The sequence below is a fragment of the Sander vitreus genome, chromosome 10, assembly GCF_031162955.1.
Source record: "Sander vitreus isolate 19-12246 chromosome 10, sanVit1, whole genome shotgun sequence".
Lineage (NCBI taxonomy): Eukaryota > Metazoa > Chordata > Actinopteri > Perciformes > Percidae > Sander > Sander vitreus.
The window spans coordinates 17,969,898-17,996,061 of NC_135864.1; the positions used below are offsets into that span (position 1 = coordinate 17,969,898).

The 26,164-nt window shown below is 40.0% G+C and overlaps 4 protein-coding genes and 4 pseudogenes across 4 annotated transcripts; all 8 read right to left on the bottom strand.

Annotated features, from left to right (window-relative positions):
• Positions 1-123: 123 nt before the first annotated feature.
• On the bottom strand, positions 124-2,751 carry LOC144524942 (protocadherin alpha-7-like). The gene is made up of 2 exons (XM_078261440.1): positions 380-2,751; positions 124-142 (listed from the first exon to the last, which is right to left on the bottom strand). Exons 1-2 carry the CDS (start codon positions 2,749-2,751, stop codon positions 124-126), a joined length of 2,391 nt encoding a protein of 796 aa, XP_078117566.1.
• An 856-nt stretch (positions 2,752-3,607) lies between these two features.
• LOC144524943 (protocadherin alpha-3-like) lies at positions 3,608-6,007 on the bottom strand. Its single transcript, XM_078261441.1, has one exon. The coding sequence runs from the start codon at positions 6,005-6,007 to the stop codon at positions 3,608-3,610; it is 2,400 nt and encodes a 799-aa protein (XP_078117567.1).
• A 499-nt stretch (positions 6,008-6,506) lies between these two features.
• LOC144524944 (protocadherin alpha-8-like) lies at positions 6,507-8,986 on the bottom strand. The gene is made up of 2 exons (XM_078261443.1): positions 6,623-8,986; positions 6,507-6,551 (listed from the first exon to the last, which is right to left on the bottom strand). Exons 1-2 carry the CDS (start codon positions 8,984-8,986, stop codon positions 6,507-6,509), a joined length of 2,409 nt encoding a protein of 802 aa, XP_078117569.1.
• A 419-nt stretch (positions 8,987-9,405) lies between these two features.
• LOC144524945 (protocadherin alpha-8 pseudogene) lies at positions 9,406-12,020 on the bottom strand (annotated as a pseudogene).
• Positions 12,021-13,045: 1,025 nt separating this feature from the next.
• LOC144524946 (protocadherin alpha-8 pseudogene) lies at positions 13,046-15,403 on the bottom strand (annotated as a pseudogene).
• A 1,167-nt stretch (positions 15,404-16,570) lies between these two features.
• LOC144524947 (protocadherin alpha-3 pseudogene) lies at positions 16,571-18,937 on the bottom strand (annotated as a pseudogene).
• Positions 18,938-19,584: 647 nt separating this feature from the next.
• Positions 19,585-21,954, bottom strand: LOC144524948 (protocadherin alpha-8 pseudogene; annotated as a pseudogene).
• Positions 21,955-22,277: 323 nt separating this feature from the next.
• Positions 22,278-25,457, bottom strand: LOC144524949 (protocadherin alpha-3-like). Its single transcript, XM_078261444.1, has 2 exons — positions 23,085-25,457; positions 22,278-22,289 (listed from the first exon to the last, which is right to left on the bottom strand). Exons 1-2 carry the CDS (start codon positions 25,455-25,457, stop codon positions 22,278-22,280), a joined length of 2,385 nt encoding a protein of 794 aa, XP_078117570.1.
• Positions 25,458-26,164: the final 707 nt, after the last annotated feature.

Below are 26,164 nucleotides of genomic sequence, written 5' to 3' on the forward strand. Positions count from 1 at the left end.
GAGACATATATACCTGCTTTGACTTTTGACAGAGAGAAAAGGCTTAAGCACATGTTGTAAGCTTGATCTTTGTATTTGCATTTCAGGCATAATAAAGCAATACATCCATTTGAGGAAATCACTCTAACACTCATCACCACAGCTGCCAATACATTGTAAAAGACCATACCATACAAGCACCATTATGTTATTAGCAAGTGACCCACGATCAGAACGAACGTTATGTTGTAGGCTCCAAGGAAGACAAATACAAAGTGTAGCTCTTCTGCTAGTTATAGAGAAAAATTTCACTGCTAAAGGGTCCTTTAAAAAAAAAAGCTTTTCAGACCAGTTGTTAGTTAGGCTATGTAGGGGACGGGGAAATGAAAACATCAAAAACATTAATCTTACCTCTCCAGATGTCCCTCTCCTGTCAGGGAGCACTAGTGTATTCGCATGGCTGCCCGGGACTATAGTAGATCCTATACTCATTCTGGGTCCTACTAGCATGTACCGTTTGTCTCCAGATCTGTACTGGATGCTGTGACACAGTGTCCCATCATAATTAGTCTCTTGTAGATATTTAGAAGTATAGTCTGTGGTTTTGGAGCACTGCATTGCAATCAGCACGATGATACTGATGAGAAAAAGTGTTGAAACTGAGCCCAAAGTTATCATCAGGTAAAAAGTCACATTATTCTCCTCCTCATTCTTTGTTACACTTTTAACATCAGAAGCAGCAAAAGCCTCTTTGGGCTCCACAACTTTGACAAGCACAGTAGCTGTTGCTGAGAGTGAAACGTTCCCATTGTCTTTCACCAGTATGACCAGTTTATGCTCAGCCTCGTCTGTCTCTGTGAATGAGCGAAGTGTTCTGATCTGTCCTGTATAGCGGTCCAAACCAAAGAGACTGTGGTCAGTAACTTCCTGCAGTGAAAACAGTAACCAGCCGTTATATCCTATATCAGCGTCATAGGCTCTGACTTTAGTCACCAAGTGTCCTGCGTTCACATTGCGGGGAATCTCCTCCACACCTTCAGCAGAACCGTTAGAGCTGACTGGATACAGGATGACTGGAGCGTTGTCGTTCTGATCCAGAATGAACACGTTCACTGTGACGTTGCTACTTAGTGACGGAGTTCCAGAATCTGTGGCAACAACTTGGAACTGGAAAGTCTTCAGTGTTTCAAAGTCAAAACCTTTTAGCGCTAAAATTTCTCCATTTTCACTGTTAACATTTAGAAAAGAGGTAAACAAATGGGTTCCGCCTGTGTCCCTTAATATATGATATGAAATACGAGCATTACTGCCCTCGTCATCATCACGGGCTGTCAGTGATAAAATAGATGCGCCCGGGTTGTTATTTTCTGTTATGTAGAAAGTGTATGGGTTCTGTGAAAACACTGGGTTGTTGTCATTCACATCTGACACATCCATGTGAATAGTCTTTTCTGATGATAAAGATGGTGCACCTGCGTCTTTACCTACAATTGTGACAATATATTGCGATTGCTGCTCTCGATCCAAAAGCAATTTTGTTACCAGAGAATACATGTTATTTTGTAAAGATGGAGTGAGCATGAAAGGAATATCTTGGCTTATGTAACACATAACTTTTCCGTTGAGACCAGAGTCCGAATCCTTAACACTAATTAAGGCTACTGTGGTTCCTGGTTTCGAATCTTCCGGGAGCGCACGAGAAAAAGATGTCACCTCAATCTCTGGTGCATTGTCGTTTACATCAACAATGTGTATAATAACGCTTTTTTCCGTAGCTAGTGTAGCCGCACCTTTGTCGGATGCCTGGATATCAATTTCGTATCTGCTACATTCTTCAAAATCTATGGCCCCTGCTACAGTAATTACTCCAGTCACTGGATTTAAATCAAAACGTGAACGTGCCCGTGTATCCACATCATTTCCAAATGAATATACAACTTCACCATTTGAACCTTCATCCAAATCAGTTGCATTAACTTGGATCACAGTTGTACCAAAAGGAGAATTTTCTTTTAGCTGCACTGTATATGAATCCTGGGTGAAAACTGGGGGGTTATCATTGACATCGGAAACATCAACAATTATTTTCATGTTACCGGATCGTGGAGGGTTACCTCCATCAATGGCTGTCAGAAGTAATGCATGGGTCTTGGCAGATTCTCTATCAAGTGGTTTTTGAAGAATTAAACTAGGAGTTTTACGGTCCTCACCACGATCTTTCACTTCCAAGCGAAAATGTTCATTCAGACTTAACTTATACTGCTGAACGGATAATGAACCACTATCAGCATCACGCGCAGCTTGTAACTGGAATCTTGCTCCTGGTAATGCAGATTCAGAAATTTCTAAACTCTTTTCTCTTTCGGGGAAGCTTGGTGAGTGGTCGTTTACATCCAGAATCTCCACTGCTACATAGTGCACCTCCAGGGGGTTTTCTAACACAACTTTAAAGTCGATTAGACAAACCTTACTTCGGTCGCACACTTCCTCTCTGTCAATTTTCCGGTTTACATACAAGATACCATCATCCTGGTTTACTCGAAAAGGAGGCTCCGTCGTGCCGTAGACAATACGGTACCCTCTGTCCTTCAGTGTGGTCTTATCAACACCTACATCCTTAGCTATATTTCCAACAGCAGTTCCTTCTTTCTCTTCCTCGGAGATGGAATATCGGAATTGTCCTGAAGCTCTGCTCCAAAACGTAACCAAAATAATCATATAGGCAACCCACTTTGTCCGCTTACTCCATGTTTGGCGGCGTCTTTGTTCCATGATGTGAAGATGAAACATTTAAAATAAATACTAAAATAGCTTTCAAATACCTCTACTCATATGCTAACGTGCACTTCCTTCGTCACATTCGTTGTCATAATCCAACCATTCTCCAACAGAGCATTAGATTTTTTTAACGCTAAATTGTGTATTCCAGCCGTCAGCACGTATACGGTTGTGTCAGTGATGATTTTAGACTCTAAAGAGGAAGGGGATGGGTCTCGTGGCTATGACGAAAACAAATGAAAGCATGATTTGTTACTATACTGACACCAAGTGATAGAGAATCAGAGTGCAGTATTGTATTTAAAATAATAGCAACAATGTATTAAAAAGTGGACTTTGCACGAAAAAGAGTTTTTAACAATGAAGACAAGCGGTCTGCCATATTCCCACTTATAAAGCCAAGTTGGGATAAGTTCAGGCAAAGATGCCGCCTTCAATTAAGTATGTATAGTATATGTATGTATAGTGCATGGAGACATAACTCTTACTTTACATTATATTACCGATTATTGCCATGCCTCAAATGAGTGTCGCTTGTGCCAAAAAAGAGGGACTTGCTTAAGAATGGTTCAGCACCACGGACAGAGACAGCCTGCACTCAGCTAAACCACGAGCGCATTAGACGTACACCACATGAAGATCGCGTAGATTGCCACTGTAAACATACTTATGAAAACATTCTCTTCCCATTAACCGTACCGGAGTGTTTGCCATGTAGAAATTACTCCTGCTTCATAACCTTGGACATCAATCAATTCGATCCCCCAAATACAAACCAGGAACACAACAAGCTACAGTATTACATGATAATTCATAAATCGGAGCTAATGTTATTCACACAAAATGAGCTCTAAAACATTATAGGACAGAACGAACAAACTATTGATCTTACCTCTTCAGACGCAGGCCTCCTGTCTGGGACCATAAGAGTATTTGCATGGCTGCCCGGGACTATAGTAGATCCTATACTCATTCTGGGTCCTACTAGCATGTACCGTTTGTCTCCAGATCTGTACTGGATGCTGTGACACAGTGTCCCATCATAATTAGTCTCTTGTAGATATTTAGAAGTATAGTCTGTGGTTTTGGAGCACTGCATTGCAATCAGCACGATGATACTGATGAGAAAAAGTGTTGAAACTGAGCCCAAAGTTATCATCAGGTAAAAAGTCACATTATTCTCCTCCTCATTCTTTGTTGCACTTTTAACATCAGAAGCAGCAAAAGCCTCTTTGGGCTCCACAACTTTGACAAGCACAGTAGCTGTTGCTGAGAGTGAAACGTTCCCATTGTCTTTCACCAGTATGACCAGTTTATGCTCAGCCTCGTCTGTCTCTGTGAATGAGCGAAGTGTTCTGATCTGTCCTGTATAGCGGTCCAAACCAAAGAGACTGTGGTCAGTAACTTCCTGCAGTGAAAACAGTAACCAGCCGTTATATCCTATATCAGCGTCATAGGCTCTGACTTTAGTCACCAAGTGTCCTGCGTTCACATTGCGGGGAATCTCCTCCACACCTTCAGCAGAACCGTTAGAGCTGACTGGATACAGGATGACTGGAGCGTTGTCGTTCTGATCCAGAATGAACACGTTCACTGTGACGTTGCTACTTAGTGACGGAGTTCCAGAATCTGTGGCAACAACTTGGAACTGGAAAGTCTTCAGTGTTTCAAAGTCAAAACTTTTTAGTCCCAAAATATCTCCAGTTTCAGAGTTGATGTTAAGAAATGATGTGACTTTATTTTCATAATCTGCATTCCTGAGAATATGATATGAAATAAGCGCATTATCTCCCTCGTCACGATCAGAGGCTCTTACAGAAAACAAAGAGGCCCCTGGGAGGTTATTTTCGATGATGTAAAAACTATAGGGGCTCACAGAAAACATGGGACTATTGTCATTAGTATCTGATACAAACACACTTATAGTCTTTTCGGATGTTAAGGCTGGTTCACCTGCGTCTTTAGCGATTATTGTAATATCATATCTTGATTGCTGTTCCCTGTCAAGATGTGACTTAGTGACAACAGCGAACATGTTATCTTGTATTGAAGGGGTTAATGTAAACGGGCTGTCTTCGGCTACATAGCTGATTATTTTGCCATTCAATGCAGAGTCTAAATCAGTAATGCTGATAAGCGCTACGGTTGTTCCGGGTCTAGAGTCCTCTGAAACTGCACTTGACAACGATGCCACTTCTATTTCAGGAGGATTATCGTTCGTATCTCCAATTTTAATGATGACACTTTTATCTGTTCTGAATGGAATGCTTCCCTTGTCAGATGCCTGTATATCAATGTCATAGCTGTCCTGTTCCTCAAAGTCTACACGACCTTTCACAATTATCTCCCCAGTAACAGAATCGATATCAAACAGCTCTCGAATTTTACCTTTTACATCACTGCCGAATGAATAAACCACTTCCCCATTGGGACCGTCGTCCAGATCTGTTGCGTTAACTTGGATGACTGTTGTGCCAGCTGGGGCGTTCTCTTGTAGCACGGCGGAATATGTGTCTTTGGTGAAGACTGGCATATTGTCATTAACATCTAGAACATCTATGTATATTTCAACTGTGCCTGTTTTTGTGGGATTTCCGCCATCTATAGCAGTCAACACCAATTTATGACTACGTTTGGCCTCTCTGTCAAGCTGCCTCTGTAATTGTAAAATTGGAGTTTTACCATCTCTGCCGCGGTCCTTAATCTCTAAACGAAAATGATCATTCTGACTGATTTTATACTGTTGGACGGAGTTTGTTCCACCATCCGGGTCGTGTGCATTTTGCAACTGATATCGTGCCCCTGGCAACGCAGACTCTGAGATCTCTAGCCTCTTTGTTTTCTCTGGAAATGTGGGAGAGTGGTCGTTTAAATCTGTTATCTCCACGGTGACATAATGAACTTCTAGTGGGTTTTCGAGAACAGTTTTAAGGTTAATTAAACATACACTGCTCTCCTTACATACTTCCTCCCGGTCTATTTTATGGTTCGCATAAAGGATCCCGTCATTCTCATTTACCTTGAAAAGAGGTTCAGTCGAGCCGGACATAATACGAAATCCCCTCTGCTTCATTAAATTCAGGTCAATTCCCAAATCTTTAGCTATATTTCCAACAAAACTTCCCTCTTTGAGCTCTTCAGCTATAGAGTATCTCAACTGTGCTGAGGCTACTCTGAAAAATAAAAGCAAAAACAAAACGGCGATTAAATTCGGTCGCTGTCGCCATGCCTCCTGTCCTCTTTGTTTCATGTTTTGAGGTAAAAGTACAAATCCAAACGCTTCCAACATTGCCGGTTATCTATATTTGCGTTTCCATCAGAGCACGAACTATGTTTATGTCTCCTTAAATGTATTTTACAAAAAAACAGTCACGGAGGCCTAATCCAAGTCTACCAGCTAAATGTTGTCTAACCAGTCTGACCGTAGTAGGGGCGGACTCAAGTGTATCCTGCGCTGAGACGCTATAAGGCTTTATACTGATAAGGTACTGCCACCCTGTGAATGTCTGCAATAATGCACTTCATCACGTTATACTGATTACTACTAAATGTCACTGTATGTGTTCAATTGTTTTGACTAAAAAAGTTCCTCATGTGGGCTGAATCCATTTTCAGCACCATGATTGAGGACGTTGATGACAAAGGTGATCCTTAAATTAGCATGTATATGCAATATAACTATTTACTCACCTCTCCAGAGTATGAAGAGAAATATTTGAGTGTATTGCAACTTATATTTTGTACTTTTCTCAGTACATCGTGCAAAATGCGTTGAAGACACAATGAGAAGCAAACTTTAAGCAAAGCAAAAACACAGAATGATATGCTTGTAAACATATTGTATAAAACGTTTTTCATGTCTTACCTCTCCAGATGTCCCTCTCCTGTCAGGGAGCACTAGTGTATTCGCATGGCTCCCCGGGACTATAGTAGATCCTATACTCATTCTGGGTCCTACTAGCATGTACCGTTTGTCTCCAGATCTGTACTGGATGCTGTGACACAGTGTCCCATCATAATTAGTCTCTTGTAGATATTTAGAAGTATAGTCTGTGGTTTTGGAGCACTGCATTGCAATCAGCACGATGATACTGATGAGAAAAAGTGTTGAAACTGAGCCCAAAGTTATTATCAGGTAAAAAGTCACATTATTCTCCTCCTCATTCTTTGTTGCACTTTTAACATCAGAAGCAGCAAAAGCCTCTTTGGGCTCCACAACTTTGACAAGCACAGTAGCTGTTGCTGAGAGTGAAACGTTCCCATTGTCTTTCACCAGTATGACCAGTTTATGCTCAGCCTCGTCTGTCTCTGTGAATGAGCGAAGTGTTCTGATCTGTCCTGTATAGCGGTCCAAACCAAAGAGACTGTGGTCAGTAACTTCCTGCAGTGAAAACAGTAACCAGCCGTTATATCCTATATCAGCGTCATAGGCTCTGACTTTAGTCACCAAGTGTCCTGCATTCACATTGCGGGGAATCTCCTCCACACCTTCAGCAGAACCGTTAGAGCTGACTGGATACAGGATGACTGGAGCGTTGTCGTTCTGATCCAGAATGAACACGTTCACTGTGACGTTGCTGCTTAATGACGGAGTTCCAGAATCTGTGGCAACAACTTGGAACTGGAAAGTTTTCAGTGTTTCAAAGTCAAAACTTTTCAGCGCCATAATATCTCCAGTTTCAGAATTTATGTTAAGACTGAATGATTGGAGTTTGTTATTCTCTTTTCCAGCTCTCAAAATATGATATAAAATACGAGAATTATCACCCTCGTCGTGGTCTGATGCCCTCACAGAAAACACTGAAGCTCCTGGAGAGTTGTTCTCCATAACATAATATGTGTAAGGGCTGGCTAAAAACTCGGGACTGTTATCATTCACGTCTGATACAACAATACTAATGCCTTTTTCAGAAGACAACGAAGGAACACCTGCGTCTTTGGCAACAATTGTAACATCATATATGGACTGCTTTTCTCTATCCAATGGCGATTTTGTGACTATAGAATACATGTTGTCTTGTGTTGAAGGTGATATTATGAAAGGAACATCTTTACTAAAGGAGCAAATCAATTTCCCGTTAAGACCAGAGTCTTTATCAAGAACACTGATTAATGCCACAGTGGTTCCCAGTCTTGCATCCTCTGGTATTGTCCTTGAAAATGATGTAACCTCTATATGAGGGGCGTTATCATTCATATCAACAATATTCACCAATACACTTTTGTCTGTCCTCAAAGGAGCTGATCCTTTATCAGACGCCTGTATATCAATTTCATAACTTTCCTCTAATTCAAAGTCTATCAGATCTTGAACAATAATTTCACCTGTAGTCGGATCTACACGAAAAAGTTCACGTATTCTGCTGTTCACATTTTTCCCTAATGAATACATAATCTCGCCATTAGATCCTTTATCTAAATCAGAAGCATTTACTTTTATAATTGTTGTGCCAATGGGAGCATTCTCATCCAAACGTACAGAGTACGTGTCTTCGTTGAATACCGGCATATTGTCATTGACGTCTAAAACGTCAACTGTAATTTCCGCTCTTCCAGATTTACTTGGTTTCCCTCCATCAATAGCTGTAAGAAGCAATTTGTGATTTGCCTTTGTTTCCCTATCCAGCGTCTTCAGTAAAACTAAAACCGGTATCTTTCCATCTTTTCCACGATCTTTGACTTCTAAACGAAAATGATCACTAGGACCTAGTTTATACTCCTGGATTGAAAACTGACCAACATCAGGGTCGTGTGCTGCTTGCAGCTGGAGGCGCAAACCTGGTAAAACTGACTCTGAAATTTCGAGACGTGACTCTTTCGTTGAAAAGGTAGGAGAGTGGTCGTTGACATCCAGCACCTCTACAGTCACATAATGAATTTCTAGAGGGTTTTCCAGCACAGTTTTTAAGTTGATCAAGCACACACTACTCCGCTCACAAACCTTCTCCCTGTCAATTATTCGGTCAACATACAATAACCCGTCGTTCTGGTTTACATGAAAAAATGACTCTGTTGAACCCTCAACAATGCGGCATTCTCTCTCTTTCAATGTGTTCTTCTCCAATCCCAAATCCTTCGCTATATTCCCAACAACAGTTCCTTCTTCAACTTCCTCAGCGATGGAATATCTTAACTGCGCCGAAGCTCTGCTCCACATCAAAATTACTGAAACAATGAAAGCGATCCACCGCCATTGCGCTCTCGATGTTCCCCGTCCTTTCTGCTCCATAACTAGAAATTAAAAATGTATCCCGATGATTCAGAATAACGACTCCTTCATCAAAAGAAAAATAGATGTACCTAAAATAATATGTACACTTTCCAGTGTATAATCAAAATCACAGATGCTGAATATTCGCTGTGAGAGTACAGGATGCGTCCAGTACTGAAATGCGAAAACCCATCCCACAAGGGGAGGAACCATCTTTTTGACAAAAGGCTTGTCTTTAATCTCTTTTCTGCTAACATACTGACACCATGTGATCACTTTCCACTCGGTTTGTTTCTACACAAACATAACACATTTTAAAGTGTAGCTCTTTTAAAACAATACTGGCGAGGTCTGTAAGAAAGATACAGTGTACATAATTGTGCCTTTATAAAATACACCGACAGCGGTTTCAGCACAATGGATAGCGATATTATCACTCAGACTCGCCTGTTGAGTAATTCCCCAAACTCAAAAAACACATCTCACAAAACAAGAAATATGTATTTGTACAAGTACCTCAGCTATATATATATATATATATATATATATATATATATATATATATAGCTGAGGTACTTGTACAAATATATATACATATATATATATATATATATATATATATATATAAAGTGTATAATAAAGAGACATTTAGAATTAAACGCAAACCAAAGTTTGGAGCCATGTAAACCATTTTAAAATGTCTTACCTCTTCAGATGTCCCTCTCCTGTCAGGGAGCACTAGTGTATTTGCATGGCTGCCCGGGACTATAGTAGATCCTATACTCATTCTGGGTCCTACTAGCATGTACCGTTTGTCTCCAGATCTGTACTGGATGCTGTGACACAGTGTCCCATCATAATTAGTCTCTTGTAGATATTTAGAAGTATAGTCTGTGGTTTTGGAGCACTGCATTGCAATCAGCACGATGATACTGATGAGAAAAAGTGTTGAAACTGAGCCCAAAGTTATCATCAGGTAAAAAGTCACATTATTCTCCTCCTCATTCTTTGTTGCACTTTTAACATCAGAAGCAGCAAAAGCCTCTTTGGGCTCCACAACTTTGACAAGCACAGTAGCTGTTGCTGAGAGTGAAACGTTCCCATTGTCTTTCACCAGTATGACCAGTTTATGTTCAGCCTCGTCTGTCTCTGTGAATGAGCGAAGTGTTCTGATCTGTCCTGTATAGCGGTCCAAACCAAAGAGACTGTGGTCAGTAACTTCCTGCAGTGAAAACAGTAACCAGCCGTTATATCCTATATCAGCGTCATAGGCTCTGACTTTAGTCACCAAGTGTCCTGCGTTCACATTGCGGGGAATCTCCTCTACACCTTCAGCAGAACTGTTAGAGCTGACTGGATACAGGATGACTGGAGCGTTGTCGTTCTGATCCAGAATGAACACGTTCACTGTGACGTTACTGCTTAGTGACGGAGTTCCAGAATCTGTGGCAACAACTTGGAACTGGAAAGTTTTCAGTGTTTCAAAGTCAAAACTCTTCAGCGCGGTGATGTGTCCATTATCTGAATTTACATTTAGGAAGGTTGTTAAATCATTCTCTCTAGCAATATGATATGAAATAGCTGCATTGTCATTCGCATCGTTGTCCTTTGCACTTACAGAGAATATCGACCCTCCAGCAACGTTATTTTCTACAAGATAAAACTGTATTGGATTTTGAGAAAAATGTGGACTGTTATCATTTACATCTGATATCTGAATGTTGAGAGTTTTAAAAGTCGATAAGGGAGTTTCACCACAATCGGTGGCTTTTATTGTTATTTCATAATGTGACACCTCCTCTCGATCCAAAAATCCCTTCGTGACAACTGAATATGTGTTTTCCTTAAAAGAAGGCTTTAACTCAAATGGCACTTCCTCCGTAATGCGTGATATAATTTTTCCATTGACACCGGAGTCTTTATCCGTCACACTAATAAGTGAAATAACTGTGCCAGGTTTTGATTCTTCAGACACTGTATTTGACAGTGATGTCACTTCAATTTCCGGTGGATTATCATTAACGTCTTTTATCTTTATTATCACTTTACACCTGCTCATTAATGGAGGCGTCCCCTTGTCCGATGCCTGGATATCTAGTTTATAAATCTCTGATTCCTCAAAATCCAACGTCCCTTTCAATTTAAGTTGTCCACTTAAACTATCTAATTCAAATATCTCGTAGATTTTACGTGCTAATGTTTTGCTAAGGCTGTACTCTATTTCTCCATTGGTCCCTTCATCTGGATCTGTTGCATTCACTCTTGTAACAGTAGTACCAACTGGGACATTTTCATATATTTCTATTTGGTAAGTATCCTGACTAAACATTGGACGATTATCATTAATATCAAGAACAATAATGGAAACATTTAGTGTCCCTGATCTGTGAGGTTTACCTCCATCAACTGCTGTAACAAATAGCACGTGTTTATTCTTTTGTTCTCTGTCTAAGGACTTTTTCAGCACTAAAAATGGTATTTTGTCCTCATCGCTTTGACTAACATCTATTTCAAAGTGATCATTTGATGTTAATGTATATGTACGAATAGAATTACTTCCAGCATCCGGATCACGGGCTGCGTGCAGATCGAATCGCGTTCCCGGAGCTGTATGTTCTGCTATTTGAAATTGCTGTTCCTTTTCAGAAAAACTGGGAGAATGATCATTTACATCCGTAATTTCTACAACTACATAGTGTATTTCCAAAGGGTCTTCAACGAGGATTTTCAGCTCCATTAGACATGCACCACTACCGTGACACAGCTCCTCTCTGTCGATCTTTTTACGGACCTGTAAGGCACCATTGTCCGGATTTACCTCGAAAAAAGCGTCCTTGGATCCTGACACAACACGAAATCGTCGATCAATTAAAGAGGTTTTGTCCAGACCAAGATCCCTAGCAACATTTCCAACAACGGTTCCTTCTTTCATCTCCTCTGGAATAGAGTATCTCAATTCAGCCAGAGCCTGCTTTCCGAAAATCAGCAGTAAGGAAAAACGAATAGCAAACCAACAATAGTCACTTGAGCGAGATCGTCTTTTACTCCCCATCGTTGTCCAACAGTTCAGCCCAGTTAGTATTGTTTGTTTAGAAAACGAAAAACACCGTCTCAACCAACTCGCACGCTCAAATCAGATGTATCCTCTGCTGTGTATACCAAACAAAAGCTTTCTTATGGGAGGGACTGAGTCTTTTATGGGCTTTTTGATGTAACAGTGACACCAAGAGGGCAGCATTTTAGACGATTTAAAGTCCTTAAAATGGCAATACCTGTATAGTTTAATCAGAAAAGTCACCTTAAGATGTTTAAACAGAAGAGGCGATAAAGCAGGTTGTGGAATTACAACATGATCCCAAACGTGCAATTCAATGGATGGGTTCTATCCTTAGAGCTATATACTTATTTGCTCTCTCTGCTACACACAGACAAAGCTAACAGTATGAATTAGTGAAATGCCATGCTCAGAAAGAATAAAAATGTTTATATGTTATTGTTTTTTTGTTTTTGTTTTTTGTTTGCTTATATTCCTGATTGCACATAGTACAGAAAAATAAAGTCAATGTGTTTTAGCACCATGGATAGCGATTCCAAGCATAATTATTATTTGTCTCTATTATTATACATTTTGAACAATCGTGACAAATACTGCGAACATAAAACTAACATGATATTAGTGTAAGCAGGCATTGTTCAGAATTGTATTACAATTTTAGATGGTTGGTGGTAAAGCTCTTTGCTCACATGTTCCCAAAATGAGGCTACCATTAACTAACGCATTTACTCTGTTTATTTTCTCACTGGGAAAGAAGGATAATTTATTTCAGAAACACCTCTGGTGTTCATAATGAGAAAGTTGTGCATCAGACAAAAGCTTTTACAAACAGAAACAGGAAGCTGAGGCCAGCATTATAATAAGCATACAAACTCACATTGTTTCTTTTGGAAACAGAAAACACAATAATATCTGTCTCATACATTTATGTAGGCATTTAAACGAGCTGAATAAGACAACAAGTCCATGAACCTCAAGTAATGGGATACGCATCCGAACAAAAAAACACAACACTTGCTACATTAAACTCTTACCTCTCCAGATGCCCCTCTCCTGTCAGGGAGCACTAGTGTATTCGCATGGCTGCCCGGGACTATAGTAGATCCTATACTCATTCTGGGTCCTACTAGCATGTACCGTTTGTCTCCAGATCTGTACTGGATGCTGTGACACAGTGTCCCATCATAATTAGTCTCTTGTAGATATTTAGAAGTATAGTCTGTGGTTTTGGAGCACTGCATTGCAATCAGCACGATGATACTGATGAGAAAAAGTGTTGAAACTGAGCCCAAAGTTATCATCAGGTAAAAAGTCACATTATTCTCCTCCTCATTCTTTGTTGCACGTTTAACATCAGAAGCAGCAAAAGCCTCTTTGGGCTCCACAACTTTGACAAGCACAGTAGCTGTTGCTGAGAGTGAAACGTTCCCATTGTCTTTCACCAGTATGACCAGTTTATGCTCAGCCTCGTCTGTCTCTGTGAATGAGCGAAGTGTTCTGATCTGTCCTGTATAGCGGTCCAAACCAAAGAGACTGTGGTCAGTAACTTCCTGCAGTGAAAACAGTAACCAGCCGTTATATCCTATATCAGCGTCATAGGCTCTGACTTTAGTCACCAAGTGTCCTGCGTTCACATTGCGGGGAATCTCCTCCACACCTTCAGCAGAACTGTTAGAGCTGACTGGATACAGGATGACTGGAGCGTTGTCGTTCTGATCCAGAATGAACACGTTCACTGTGACGTTGCTGCTTAATGACGGAGTTCCAGAATCTGTGGCAACAACTTGGAACTGGAAAGTTTTCATTGTTTCAAAGTCAAAACTTTTTAGTGCTGAAATGTGTCCGTTATCTGAATTTATATTTAGGAAATATGTTAGATCATTTTCTCTGGCAATATGATATGAAATCAATGCATTCTCATTGACATCGTAGTCAGTTGCACTTACAGAGAACATTGATGTTCCAGCAACGTTATTTTCTACAAGATAAAAATTTATTGGATTTTGGGAGAAATGTGGACTGTTGTCATTTACATCTGATATCTGAATGTTGAGAGTTTTAAAAGTCGATAAGGGAGGTTCACCACAATCGGTGGCTTTTATTGTTATTTCATAATGTGACACCTCCTCTCGATCCAAAAATCCCTTCGTGACAACTGAATAAATGTTCTCCTTATAGGAGGGCTTTAACTCGAAAGGCACTTCCTCCGTAATGCGTGCTATAATTTTTCCATTGACACCGGAGTCTTTATCCGTCACACTAATAAGTGAAATAACTGTGCCAGGTTTTGAGTCTTCAGACACTGTATTTGACAGTGATGTCACTTCTATTTCCGGTGGATTATCATTAACGTCTTTTATCTTTATTATCACTTTACACCTGCTCATTAATGGAGGCGTCCCCTTGTCCGATGCCTGGATATCTAGTTTATAAATCTCTGATTCCTCAAAATCCAACGTCCCTTTCAATTTAAGTTGTCCACTTAAACTATCTAATTCAAATATCTCGTAGATTTTACGTGCTAATGTTTTGCTAAGGCTGTACTCTATTTCTCCATTGGTCCCTTCATCTGGATCTGTTGCATTCACTCTTGTAACAGTAGTACCAACTGGGACGTTTTCATATATTTCTATTTGGTAAGTATCCTGACTAAACATTGGACGATTATCATTAATATCAAGAACAATAATGGAAACATTTAGTGTCCCTGATCTGTGAGGTTTACCTCCATCAACTGCTGTAACAAATAGCACGTGTTTATTCTTTTGTTCTCTGTCTAAGGACTTTTTCAGCACTAAAAATGGTATTTTGTCCTCATCGCTTTGACTAACATCTATTTCAAAGTGATCATTTGATGTTAATGTATATGTATGAATAGAATTACTTCCAGCATCCGGATCACGGGCTGCGTGCAGATCGAATCGCGTTCCCGGAGCTGTATGTTCTGCTATTTGAAATTGCTGTTCCTTTTCAGAAAAACTGGGGGAATGATCATTTACATCGGTAATTTCTACAATAACATGGTGCATTTCCAAAGGGTCTTCAACAAGGATTTTCAGCTCCATTAGACATGCACCACTACCGTGACACAGCTCCTCTCTGTCGATCTTTTTACGGACCTGTAAGGCACCATTGTCCGGATTTACCTCGAAAAAAGCGTCCTTGGATCCTGACACAACACGAAATCGTCGATCAATTAAAGAGGTTTTGTCCAGACCAAGATCCTTAGCAACATTTCCAACAACGGTTCCTTCTTTCATCTCCTCTGGAATAGAGTATCTCAATTCAGCCAGAGCCTGCTTTCCGAAAATCAGCAGTAAGGAAAAACGAAAAGCAAACCAACAATAGTCACATGAGCGAGATCGTCTTTTACTCCCCATCGTTGTCCAACAGAAAATACACACACAGGAGCCAGTTTCTGCTGCAAATCAAATCAAATGTACCCGTACGTTTAGTTCTCCATGTTTAGAAAGCGCACCACACCATCTCATCCAGCTCGCACCCTTACATCTAATGTATCCTCTGCTGTTTGTTCCAAACAAAAGCTTTCTTCGGGGAGGAGCTGAGTCCTTTATGGCCTTATTGGTGTAACAGTGACACCAAGAGGGCAACATTTTTAAACCATTTAAAGTCGTTGAAATGGCATTCCAGGGTATATACTTTGGTCAGAAAATCCACTTGGAGATACAACAAAAACGGAGATAAAGAAGGTTGCGGACAACGAATATGATCACAAACGCTTAATGCTATGGACAGGGCATAGAGCTATGTAGGCTATGTAGTTATTTTTTTTCTCTGCCACACAGAAAAAAGTATGAATTAGTGAAATTCCATATTCAGAAATAATCAAATAGCTAACTTGGAACATACATGAAGTGTCAGAAAAAAACTACTAACCCAATTGTATGTTTTTTTTATAGCTTTGCTCATATTCTTGCTGGAAAATAGTGAAGTCAATGCATTTCAGCACCATGGATAGCGATTCCAAGCAGACTATCGGGCTTTTTTCTGTCTTAACCACATTATTTGTGTTCTAAATTATGAATGCCTTTTGCAGAATGATTATAAATACTACCAACACAAATAACCAAGAGCATGTCAGTGTAGGCAGACATGCTGTGATGTTTTGATTTTTAATACAATTTTAGATGGTTGGTGGAAAAGCTCATTGCACAAGAGAATCATGTAAGGGATTTGCTTTTTCGGTTCTGTCACTTGGAAAGACTGATAATTGTATAGAAATACCTCTAGTGTTCACAATGACTAGTGTATGAGTGTGTATAAGAGAGTCCAGGGATTAAAGGAGCTAAGAGAAAGTTGTGCATCAGACAGTAGCTCTTGAAAACAGAAGCAGGAAGCTGAATCCAAAATTATAGTAAGCTGACGAACTCATATCTGTCCTTTTAAAAACAGAGCACACAATAGCATGTGTGACAAACATGTCTGAAGGTAGTTTGAACGTGCTGAATAAGACACCAAAATTCCACAAACCTCAAACAATGTGATATACTGTATATCTGAATAGAAAACGCCACACTTGCTGCATTTTAAAGTCTTACCTCTGTGGCTGTTCTCCTGTCAGGCATCACCAGAGTGTTCCCATGGCTGCCCGGGACTATAGTAGATCCTATACTCATTCTGGGTCCTACTAGCATGTACCGTTTGTCTCCAGATCTGTACTGGATGCTGTGACAGAGTGTCCCATCATAATTAGTCTCTTGTAGATATTTAGAAGTATAGTCTGTGGTTTTGGAGCACTGCATTGCAATCAGCACGATGATACTGATGAGAAAAAGTGTTGAAACTGAGCCCAAAGTTATCATCAGGTAAAAAGTCACATTATTCTCCTCCTCATTCTTTGTTGCACTTTTAACATCAGAAGCAGCAAAAGCCTCTTTGGGCTCCACAACTTTGACAAGCACAGTAGCTGTTGCTGAGAGTGAAACGTTCCCATTGTCTTTCACCAGTATGACCAGTTTATGTTCAGCCTCGTCTGTCTCTGTGAATGAGCGAAGTGTTCTGATCTGTCCTGTATAGCGGTCCAAACCAAAGAGACTGTGGTCAGTAACTTCCTGCAGTGAAAACAGTAACCAGCCGTTATATCCTATATCAGCGTCATAGGCTCTGACTTTAGTCACCAAGTGTCCTGCGTTCACATTGCGGGGAATCTCCTCCACACCTTCAGCAGAACCGTTAGAGCTGACTGGATACAGGATGACTGGAGCGTTATCGTTCTGATCCAGAATGAACACGTTCACTGTGACGTTGCTGCTTAGTGACGGAGTTCCAGAATCTGTGGCAACAACTTGGAACTGGAAAGTTTTCAGTGTTTCAAAGTCAAAACTTTTTAGCGCCGAAATATCTCCAGTTTCAGAGTTTATGCTAAGAAATGATGTCACTTTATTAGAATAAACTGCATCTCTTAGAATATTGTACGAAATAAGAGCATTATCTCCTTCGTCACGATCAGACGCCGTTAAATAAAACACCGACATTCCGGGAGGGTTATTTTCAGTGACATAAAAATTATATCGGCTTATTGAAAACTCTGGGCTGTTATCGTTAACGTCAGAAACAACAACTCTTAATGTCTTTACAGACGTTAAGGCTGGTTCGCCTGCATCTTTTGCGATTACTGTTACATCATAAATCGATTTATTTTCCCTGTCAAGCTGCGAATTTGTCACGACAGCGTACATGTTGTCCTGTATTGATGGCGTTAGTGTGAAAGGGACATCGCTTTTTGCAAAGCTTATAACTTTCCCGTTTACTCCAGAGTCCGAATCGGTAATGCTAAGAAGTGCTACCGTTGTTCCTGGTCTGGAATCCTCTGAAATTGTGTTCGACAGTGACGTTACCTCAATTACAGGTGCATTGTCATTTATGTCTTTAATATTTACAGTAACGCTTTTTTCAGTTCTAAACGGAACAGCACCGCTGTCAGATGCCTGGATATTAATCTCGTAACTGTCATCCACTTCATAGTTTAATTGTCCTTTCACAGTTATTTCACCTGTGTTCGGGTCGACATCAAACAGTTCGCGCACCTTACTATTCACATTACCAAAAGAGTAGCTAACATCTCCATTTAATCCGTCGTCCATATCTGTGGCATTTACTCGTATGACTATTGTTCCAATTGGCGAATCCTCGTTTATCTCTGCAGAATAGACATCTTTTGTAAAAACTGGCGCATTGTCGTTCACATCTAATATGTCTACAGATATCTCCATGGTCCCTGATTTAGGAGGTTTACCCCCATCCAGGGCTGTGAGCAGTAGTTTGTGGTTGCTGGAGGTCTCTCTGTCTAACGGGCTTTGTATCTGTAAAACAGGCACTTTGCCATCTTTCCCGCTATCTTTCACTTCTAGACGAAAATGATTATTAGGACTTAGCCTATACTGTTGAACGGAATTCACACCACCATCTGGATCGAGAGCAGCATGCAACTGAAATCTGGTTCCCGGTAAGGTGGACTCTGAAATCTCTAGCCTTTTGTTGTTCTCCGGGAAAGAAGGCGAATTGTCATTTACGTCTAACACTTCCACAGCGACATAATGGATCTCCAGTGGGTTCTCTAGCACGGATTTAAGGTTTATCAAACATACATTGGTCCGCTGGCATATTTCCTCACGGTCAATATTCCGATTTACGTATAAAATCCCATCATCTTGGTTTACCTGGAAATGGGGTTCACTGGAGCCAGAAACGATACGAAATCCCCTTGCTTTTAATATATTATAATCTATTCCCAGATCCTTTGCTATATTCCCAACAGCAGTCCCTTCTTTGATCTCTTCCGATATAGAATATCTTATCTGTCCAGATGCATTGCCGAAAATCAAATTAAAAGCCAGCACGAGGACCACCCATTTGCTTTCTTGTCGCCAGGAGTCCGTTCCGCTTTGTTCCATTGCTTATTGACTGTTGATAAATCCAGTAAATACCAAGTGATCTACAGACTGTTTACATATCCATTAATTGAGAACAAAAAAACACCGTCTTATAATGCGCTCGGTTTGTCTGGACGACAAAATCGGTGGAAAAAATTACATTCGGAGGAAAATAGTCTGCCCCCTGAATGCTTCAGAGGCAGTCCCAGAGACCCATGGATGGTGAAATACTGTAATGCGTATTTCTGGTTGTTTAGTGCCACCATGCGATTCTATCACACATATTGATTTAGTAAACTTATACAACACAATCTTACAACCAAACACTGTACACGAAGAGGCGATTCACTGACCATATCACATGACAACAAGCCAGTTAGTCTCACAATTAAAAATGGATTAATTACGATGTTGTATAATAATTTAGTTTATTTTATATTTGAAAGGGAAATTCTACAACTTAATCAAAACAGTATTTAAAACACAAGTGTACAAACCTTATAGCATAACTAGCTGAAACAAATGCGTAGTAAGTAATATATTTTTGTATGTATGGTGATATTTATTAAACCACCTTAGTGACTCAGAATGTGTTCACTGTCACTGATATTTAAGGCCCTTTATGTTTCTATTAATGTGCTTCTGCACACCAGCATGATAAAAAATATTTAAACATATCTTACCTCTGCAATCGCGGACCTCCTGTCAGGGAGCACTAGTGTATTCGCATGGCTGCCCGGGACTATAGTAGATCCTATACTCATTCTGGGTCCTACTAGCATGTACCGTTTGTCTCCAGATCTGTACTGGATGCTGTGACACAGTGTCCCATCATAATTAGTCTCTTGTAGATATTTAGAAGTATAGTCTGTGGTTTTGGAGCACTGCATTGCAATCAGCACGATGATACTGATGAGAAAAAGTGTTGAAACTGAGCCCAAAGTTATCATCAGGTAAAAAGTCACATTATTCTCCTCCTCATTCTTTGTTGCACTTTTAACATCAGAAGCAGCAAAAGCCTCTTTGGGCTCCACAACTTTGACAAGCACAGTAGCTGTTGCTGAGAGTGAAACGTTCCCATTGTCTTTCACCAGTATGACCAGTTTATGCTCAGCCTCGTCTGTCTCTGTGAATGAGCGAAGTGTTCTGATCTGTCCTGTATAGCGGTCCAAACCAAAGAGACTGTGGTCAGTAACTTCCTGCAGTGAAAACAGTAACCAGCCGTTATATCCTATATCAGCGTCATAGGCTCTGACTTTAGTCACCAAGTGTCCTGCGTTCACATTGCGGGGAATCTCCTCCACACCTTCAGCAGAACCGTTAGAGCTGACTGGATACAGGATGACTGGAGCGTTGTCGTTCTGATCCAAAATGAACACGTTCACTGTGACGTTGCTGCTTAGTGACGGAGTTCCAGAATCTGTGGCAACAACTTGGAACTGGAAAGTTTTCAGTGTTTCAAAGTCAAAACTTTTTAGTGCTGAAATGTGTCCATTATCAGAATTTATATTTAGGAAAGACATTATGCCATTTTGACTCCCTCCTCTAACTATGTGGTATGAAATAGCTGCATTGTCATTCAAATCATTGTCTGTTGCGCTTACAGAAAAAATAAAATTTCCGGGAACGTTATTTTCTACAAGATAAAACTGTAATGGATTTTGGTCGAAATGTGGACTGTTATCATTTACATCTGATATCTGAATGTTGAGAGTTGTAACAGTAGATAAGGGAGGTTCACCACAATCGGTGGCTTTTATTGTTATTTCATAATGTGACACCTCTTCTCGATCCAAAAATCCCTTCGTGACAACTGAATAAATGTTCTCCTTATAGGAGGGCTTTAACTCAAAAGGCACGTCTGAGGTTATGCTTGTAATCATTTTGCCATTTGCACCAGAGTCTTCGTCCGCCACACTGATGAGGGAAATAACCGTTCCCGTCTTTAAATCTTCAGACACTGTATTTGACAGTGATGTCACTTCTATTTCAGGTGCATTGTCGTTGACGTCTATTATTTTTATAATGACTCTACACTCCCCTGTCAGTGGTAGTGTTGCTTTATCGGATGCCTCAACATCTAGTTTATAAACGTCGTTTTCTTCATAGTCCACTACTCCTGTAACTCTAATCTCTCCGGTTAATTTGTCCAAATCAAAAATATCATAAACTTTCCGTATCAAGGTTTTTCCGAGGCTGTACTCAACTATGCCATTAGTGCCTTCATCGGGATCTGTCGCATTCATTTGAAATATTGAAGTGCCTATGAAAACGTTTTCTTGTATTTCTATTTGATAAATCTCCTGACTAAATATAGGACGATTATCATTACTATCGAGAACCATAATGGAAACATTTAGTGTCCCTGATCTTGGAGGTTTGCCTCCATCAACTGCTGTAACCAGTAGTGTGTGTTTGTCCTTTTGTTCTCTGTCTAACGATTTCTTCAGTACTAAAAATGGTATTTTATCCTCATCGCTTTGACGGATATCTACTTCAAAATGTTCATTAGACGTCAAAGTGTATGTACGAATAGAGTTAATTCCAGCATCGGGGTCACGAGCAGTGTGCAGTTGAAATCTCCTTCCTGGTAGTGTGTGCTCAGCTATTTCAAATCGTTGTTCTCTTTCAGGGAAACTAGGAGAGTGATCATTTACATCAATAATTTCTACAATTACGTAGTGTATTTCCAACGGGGTCTCAACAAGGATTTTAAGCTCCATTAGACATGCACCGCTGCCCTGACAAAGCTCCTCTCTGTCAATATGCTGGTGGACGTACAGAGCCCCATTATTCTGGTTTACTTCAAAAATAGCGTCCTTGCTTCCAGACACAACACGGAACCGTCGAGCAATCAAAGAAGTGATTTCAAGGCCAAGATCCTTCGCAACATTTCCAACAACAGTTCCCTCTTGTACCTCCTCTGGAATAGAGTATCTTATCTGACCCAAAGCCTGTTTTCCGAACAACAGCAGTAGAGCCAAATGAAAAGCAAACCAGGAGCAGTCCTTTGTCCGAGATTTTGTATCGGTCCCCATCGTTATCCAACAACACATATGCAGACAGGATCCGGTTACTTCAGCAAACAGTTACTTATGTCCAACACGCTGAATATCGCATATTTGCAAAATCCTAAGCGTGATTTCGTCGGCTGGTGTGCTTGATTCAAACACCTTACTTGCTCTATTCAGCAGGAAACAAAAGCCTTGAAAGGGGAGGGACAAAGTCGTCTATGGTTTCCCGATGTAATAGTGACACCCAGAGGTAATTTCTAAGAACAAACTTTACTACATATTACATACCACATATGCAAAGTTTGAAGTGATGCATTCTTTTAGGTGCCATGCACATACTAGGAGGCTTATTCATTCACCTTAAAACATAAAACGTATTGTGTTTCTTTAACATTGAATTACTGTTTGACATGTCCATGCGTGTCAGCACCATGGACAGCAAACACAAGTAGTGCACATCCTTTCCCTCTATAACAAAAGTAGTTCAGTATTAAAACAACTAAGTCCATGCATACTGCCCAAACAACTCAACAGAAACCCTGTCATATATTCAAACCTTTCAGCCAGTTATTGGTTAGAAGTTGTAATGGTCTGAGTTGTGAGTTCCAAAAACTCACTACGTGCAAAAATAGATAACAATTACAATTTTGGGCTGGAACCCAGAAAATGTAGTAATTTCAGTACCATGGACAGCGGTCATAGTCAGTGAAAATACTGTCCTTTTTACAAAGAATTAACTCTTGTTTTATGTATTCCAAATGTGTTAGTTTCGATCATGGTTATTATATGTATTTAAATGTACAAGATACACAACACTGAGAGTAGAGAGCACAGTGGCCGTTATAGACGGAGCTATCTTGCCACATCCAACATTTTTCTTCATTGACTTGCCTTTTTACATCCCTATCAATGTCAACAAGCACTATGTATGATAAACGAGAAATAAAACATACTATTAACTCAAACAAACCTAGTATAATCTGTGCAAAAAAAGCAACACACTTAAGAGATTTTGGAGTTTGGTGCCAGTGATATTTCATACTTTTCTCTGTGGTAAAGGCTTTAGAGACCTGATGAAAAGCAAACTTTGAGCAAAGCACAGACAAAGAAGTGTATGCTTGTAAAAAATATTGTATAAAACTTTGTTTTCCTACCTCTCCAGATGCCCCTCTCCTGTCAGGGAGCACTAGTGTATTTGCATGGCTGCCCGGGACTATAGTAGATCCTATACTCATTCTGGGTCCTACTAGCATGTACCGTTTGTCTCCAGATCTGTACTGGATGCTGTGACACAGTGTCCCATCATAATTAGTCTCTTGTAGATATTTAGAAGTATAGTCTGTGGTTTTGGAGCACTGCATTGCAATCAGCACGATGATACTGATGAGAAAAAGTGTTGAAACTGAGCCCAAAGTTATCATCAGGTAAAAAGTCACATTATTCTCCTCCTCATTCTTTGTTGCACTTTTAACATCAGAAGCAGCAAAAGCCTCTTTGGGCTCCACAACTTTGACAAGCACAGTAGCTGTTGCTGAGAGTGAAACGTTCCCATTGTCTTTCACCAGTATGACCAGTTTATGCTCAGCCTCGTCTGTCTCTGTGAATGAGCGAAGTGTTCTGATCTGTCCTGTATAGCGGTCCAAACCAAAGAGACTGTGGTCAGTAACTTCCTGCAGTGAAAACAGTAACCAGCCGTTATATCCTATATCAGCGTCATAGGCTCTGACTTTAGTCACCAAGTGTCCTGCGTTCACATTGCGGGGAATCTCCTCCACACCTTCAGCAGAACCGTTAGAGCTGACTGGATACAGGATGACTGGAGCGTTGTCGTTCTGATCCAGAATGAACACGTTCACTGTGACGTTGCTGCTTAGTGACGGAGTTCCAGAATCTGTGACAACAACTTGGAACTGGAAAGTCTTCAGTGTTTCAAAGTCAAAACTTTTTAGTGCTGAAATGTGTCCATTATCAGAATTTATATTTAGGAAAGACATTATGCCATTTTGACTCCCTCCTCTAACTATGTGGTATGAAATAGCTGCATTGTCATTCAAATCATTGTCTGTTGCGCTTACAGAAAAAATAAAATTTCTGGGAACGTTATTTTCTACAAGATAAAACTGTAATGGATTTTGGTCGAAATGTGGACTGTTGTCATTTACATCTGATATCTGAATACTGAGGGTTTTAAAAGTCGATAAGGGAGGTTCACCACAATCGGTGGCTTTTATTGTTATTTCATAATGTGACACCTCCTCTCGATCCAAAAATCCCTTCGTGACAACTGAATAAATGTTCTCCTTATAGGAGGGCTTTAACTCAAAAGGCACGTCTGAGGTTATGCTTGTTATTATGTTTCCATTGACACCGGAGTCTTTATCCTTAAAACTGATAAGAGAAATCATTGTGCCAGGTTTTGAGTCTTCAGACACTGTATTTGACAGTGATGTCACTTCTATTTCCGGTGGATTATCATTAACGTCTTTTATCTTTATAATGACTCTACACTCCCCTGTCAGTGGAGGTGTTCCTTTATCGGATGCCTCAATGTCAAGTTTATAAACGTCGTTTTCTTCATAGTCCACTACTCCTTTAACTCTAATCTCTCCGGTTAATTTGTCCAAATCAAAAATATCATAAACTTTTTTCTTCAGAGTTTTTCCGAGGCTGTACTCAATTTCGCTATTGGTGCCTTCATCGGGATCTGTCGCATTCATTTGAAATATTGAAGTACCGACTGGAACATTTTCTTGTATTTCTATTTGATAAATCTCCTGGCTAAATATAGGACTGTTATCATTACTATCGAGAACAATAATGGAAACATTTAGTGTCCCTGATCTTGGAGGTTTGCCTCCATCAACTGCTGTAACCAGTAGTGTGTGTTTGTCCTTTTGTTCTCTGTCTAACGATTTCTTCAGCACTAAAAACGGTATTTTATCCTCATCACTTTGACGGATATCTACTTCAAAATGTTCATTAGACGTCAAAGTGTATGTACGAATAGAGTTAATTCCAGCATCGGGGTCACGAGCAGTGTGCAATTGAAATCGCTTTCCGGGTAATGTTTGTTCAAATATTTCAAATATTTGTTCTTTTTCGGGAAAACTAGGAGAGTGATCATTTACATCAGTAATTTCTACAATTACGTAGTGTATTTCCAACGGGTTTTCGACTATCACTTTTAGCTCCATTAGGCAGGCACCACTGCCCTGACAGAGCTCCTCTCTGTCGATTTTCTTATGGACATACAGAGCCCCATTGTTCTGGTTTACCTCAAAAAATGCATCCTTAGATTCAGAAACAACGCGGAATCTTCTATCAAACAAAGAGCTGATATCAAGGCCAAGATCCTTCGCAACATTTCCAACAGCAGTTCCATCGTTGACCTCCTCTGGAATAGAGTATCTTATTTCTGCCAAAGCCCGTATTCCGACGAACAACAGTAGAGCCAAATGAAAAGCAATCCATGAGCAGAACCTTCTTCGAGTTGGACTTTCGATCACCATTGTTATATAATAACACATTAATACACAAAAACGTAACTGCAATACAAGTCTGTATCAAACCCGCTATGAGTGCATATCTACATATAGCACAGTACAATTCCGTCGGGTGGCGAGCTCCATTCAAATGCCTTTTCCGTTTTTTTCAGGGGGCAAACTAAAGCTTTATGAGGGGAGGGACGAGATTTCCTTTGGTTTACCACTGTAACACTGACATCTAGAGTTAATTGAGAAAGTACAAGGCTATGTATACTCAAATTAAAGAAATACATCAATCAAATTGAACACGTATGTACCAATACATTTCAACAACTAAACATCTGATTTGTCTAGCAAATAACGTGATGCCTCTTGATGGTTTAGAAAAGTGCATTAGTTTAAGTTGTTACAAAATACTGCAGTTAACACGCTTCAAAAAGTAATGCTTTTTATAAGGTTTATTTAATATAACTTCGTTTTGCAATTTGTTCTGTTTGATTAAAAAAGCAATTGCGTTTCAGCAACATGGATATAGATCTGTACGAAGCGTTTCGCCTTTTTTAAACGAAAGGAGTTCCGTCTCATGCTCAGACTCGTAAGTATCAATGGAAACACCAGGAAGTTAAACTTTTCCATTAGCTGTATTTTATGATTTGGATGCATGTTAACATAAATATCACAGACACACTGCACAAATATAGTTTGCAATGCTTGCGGGTTTTTTTTCGGTGGCATTAGTAAAGGCAAAG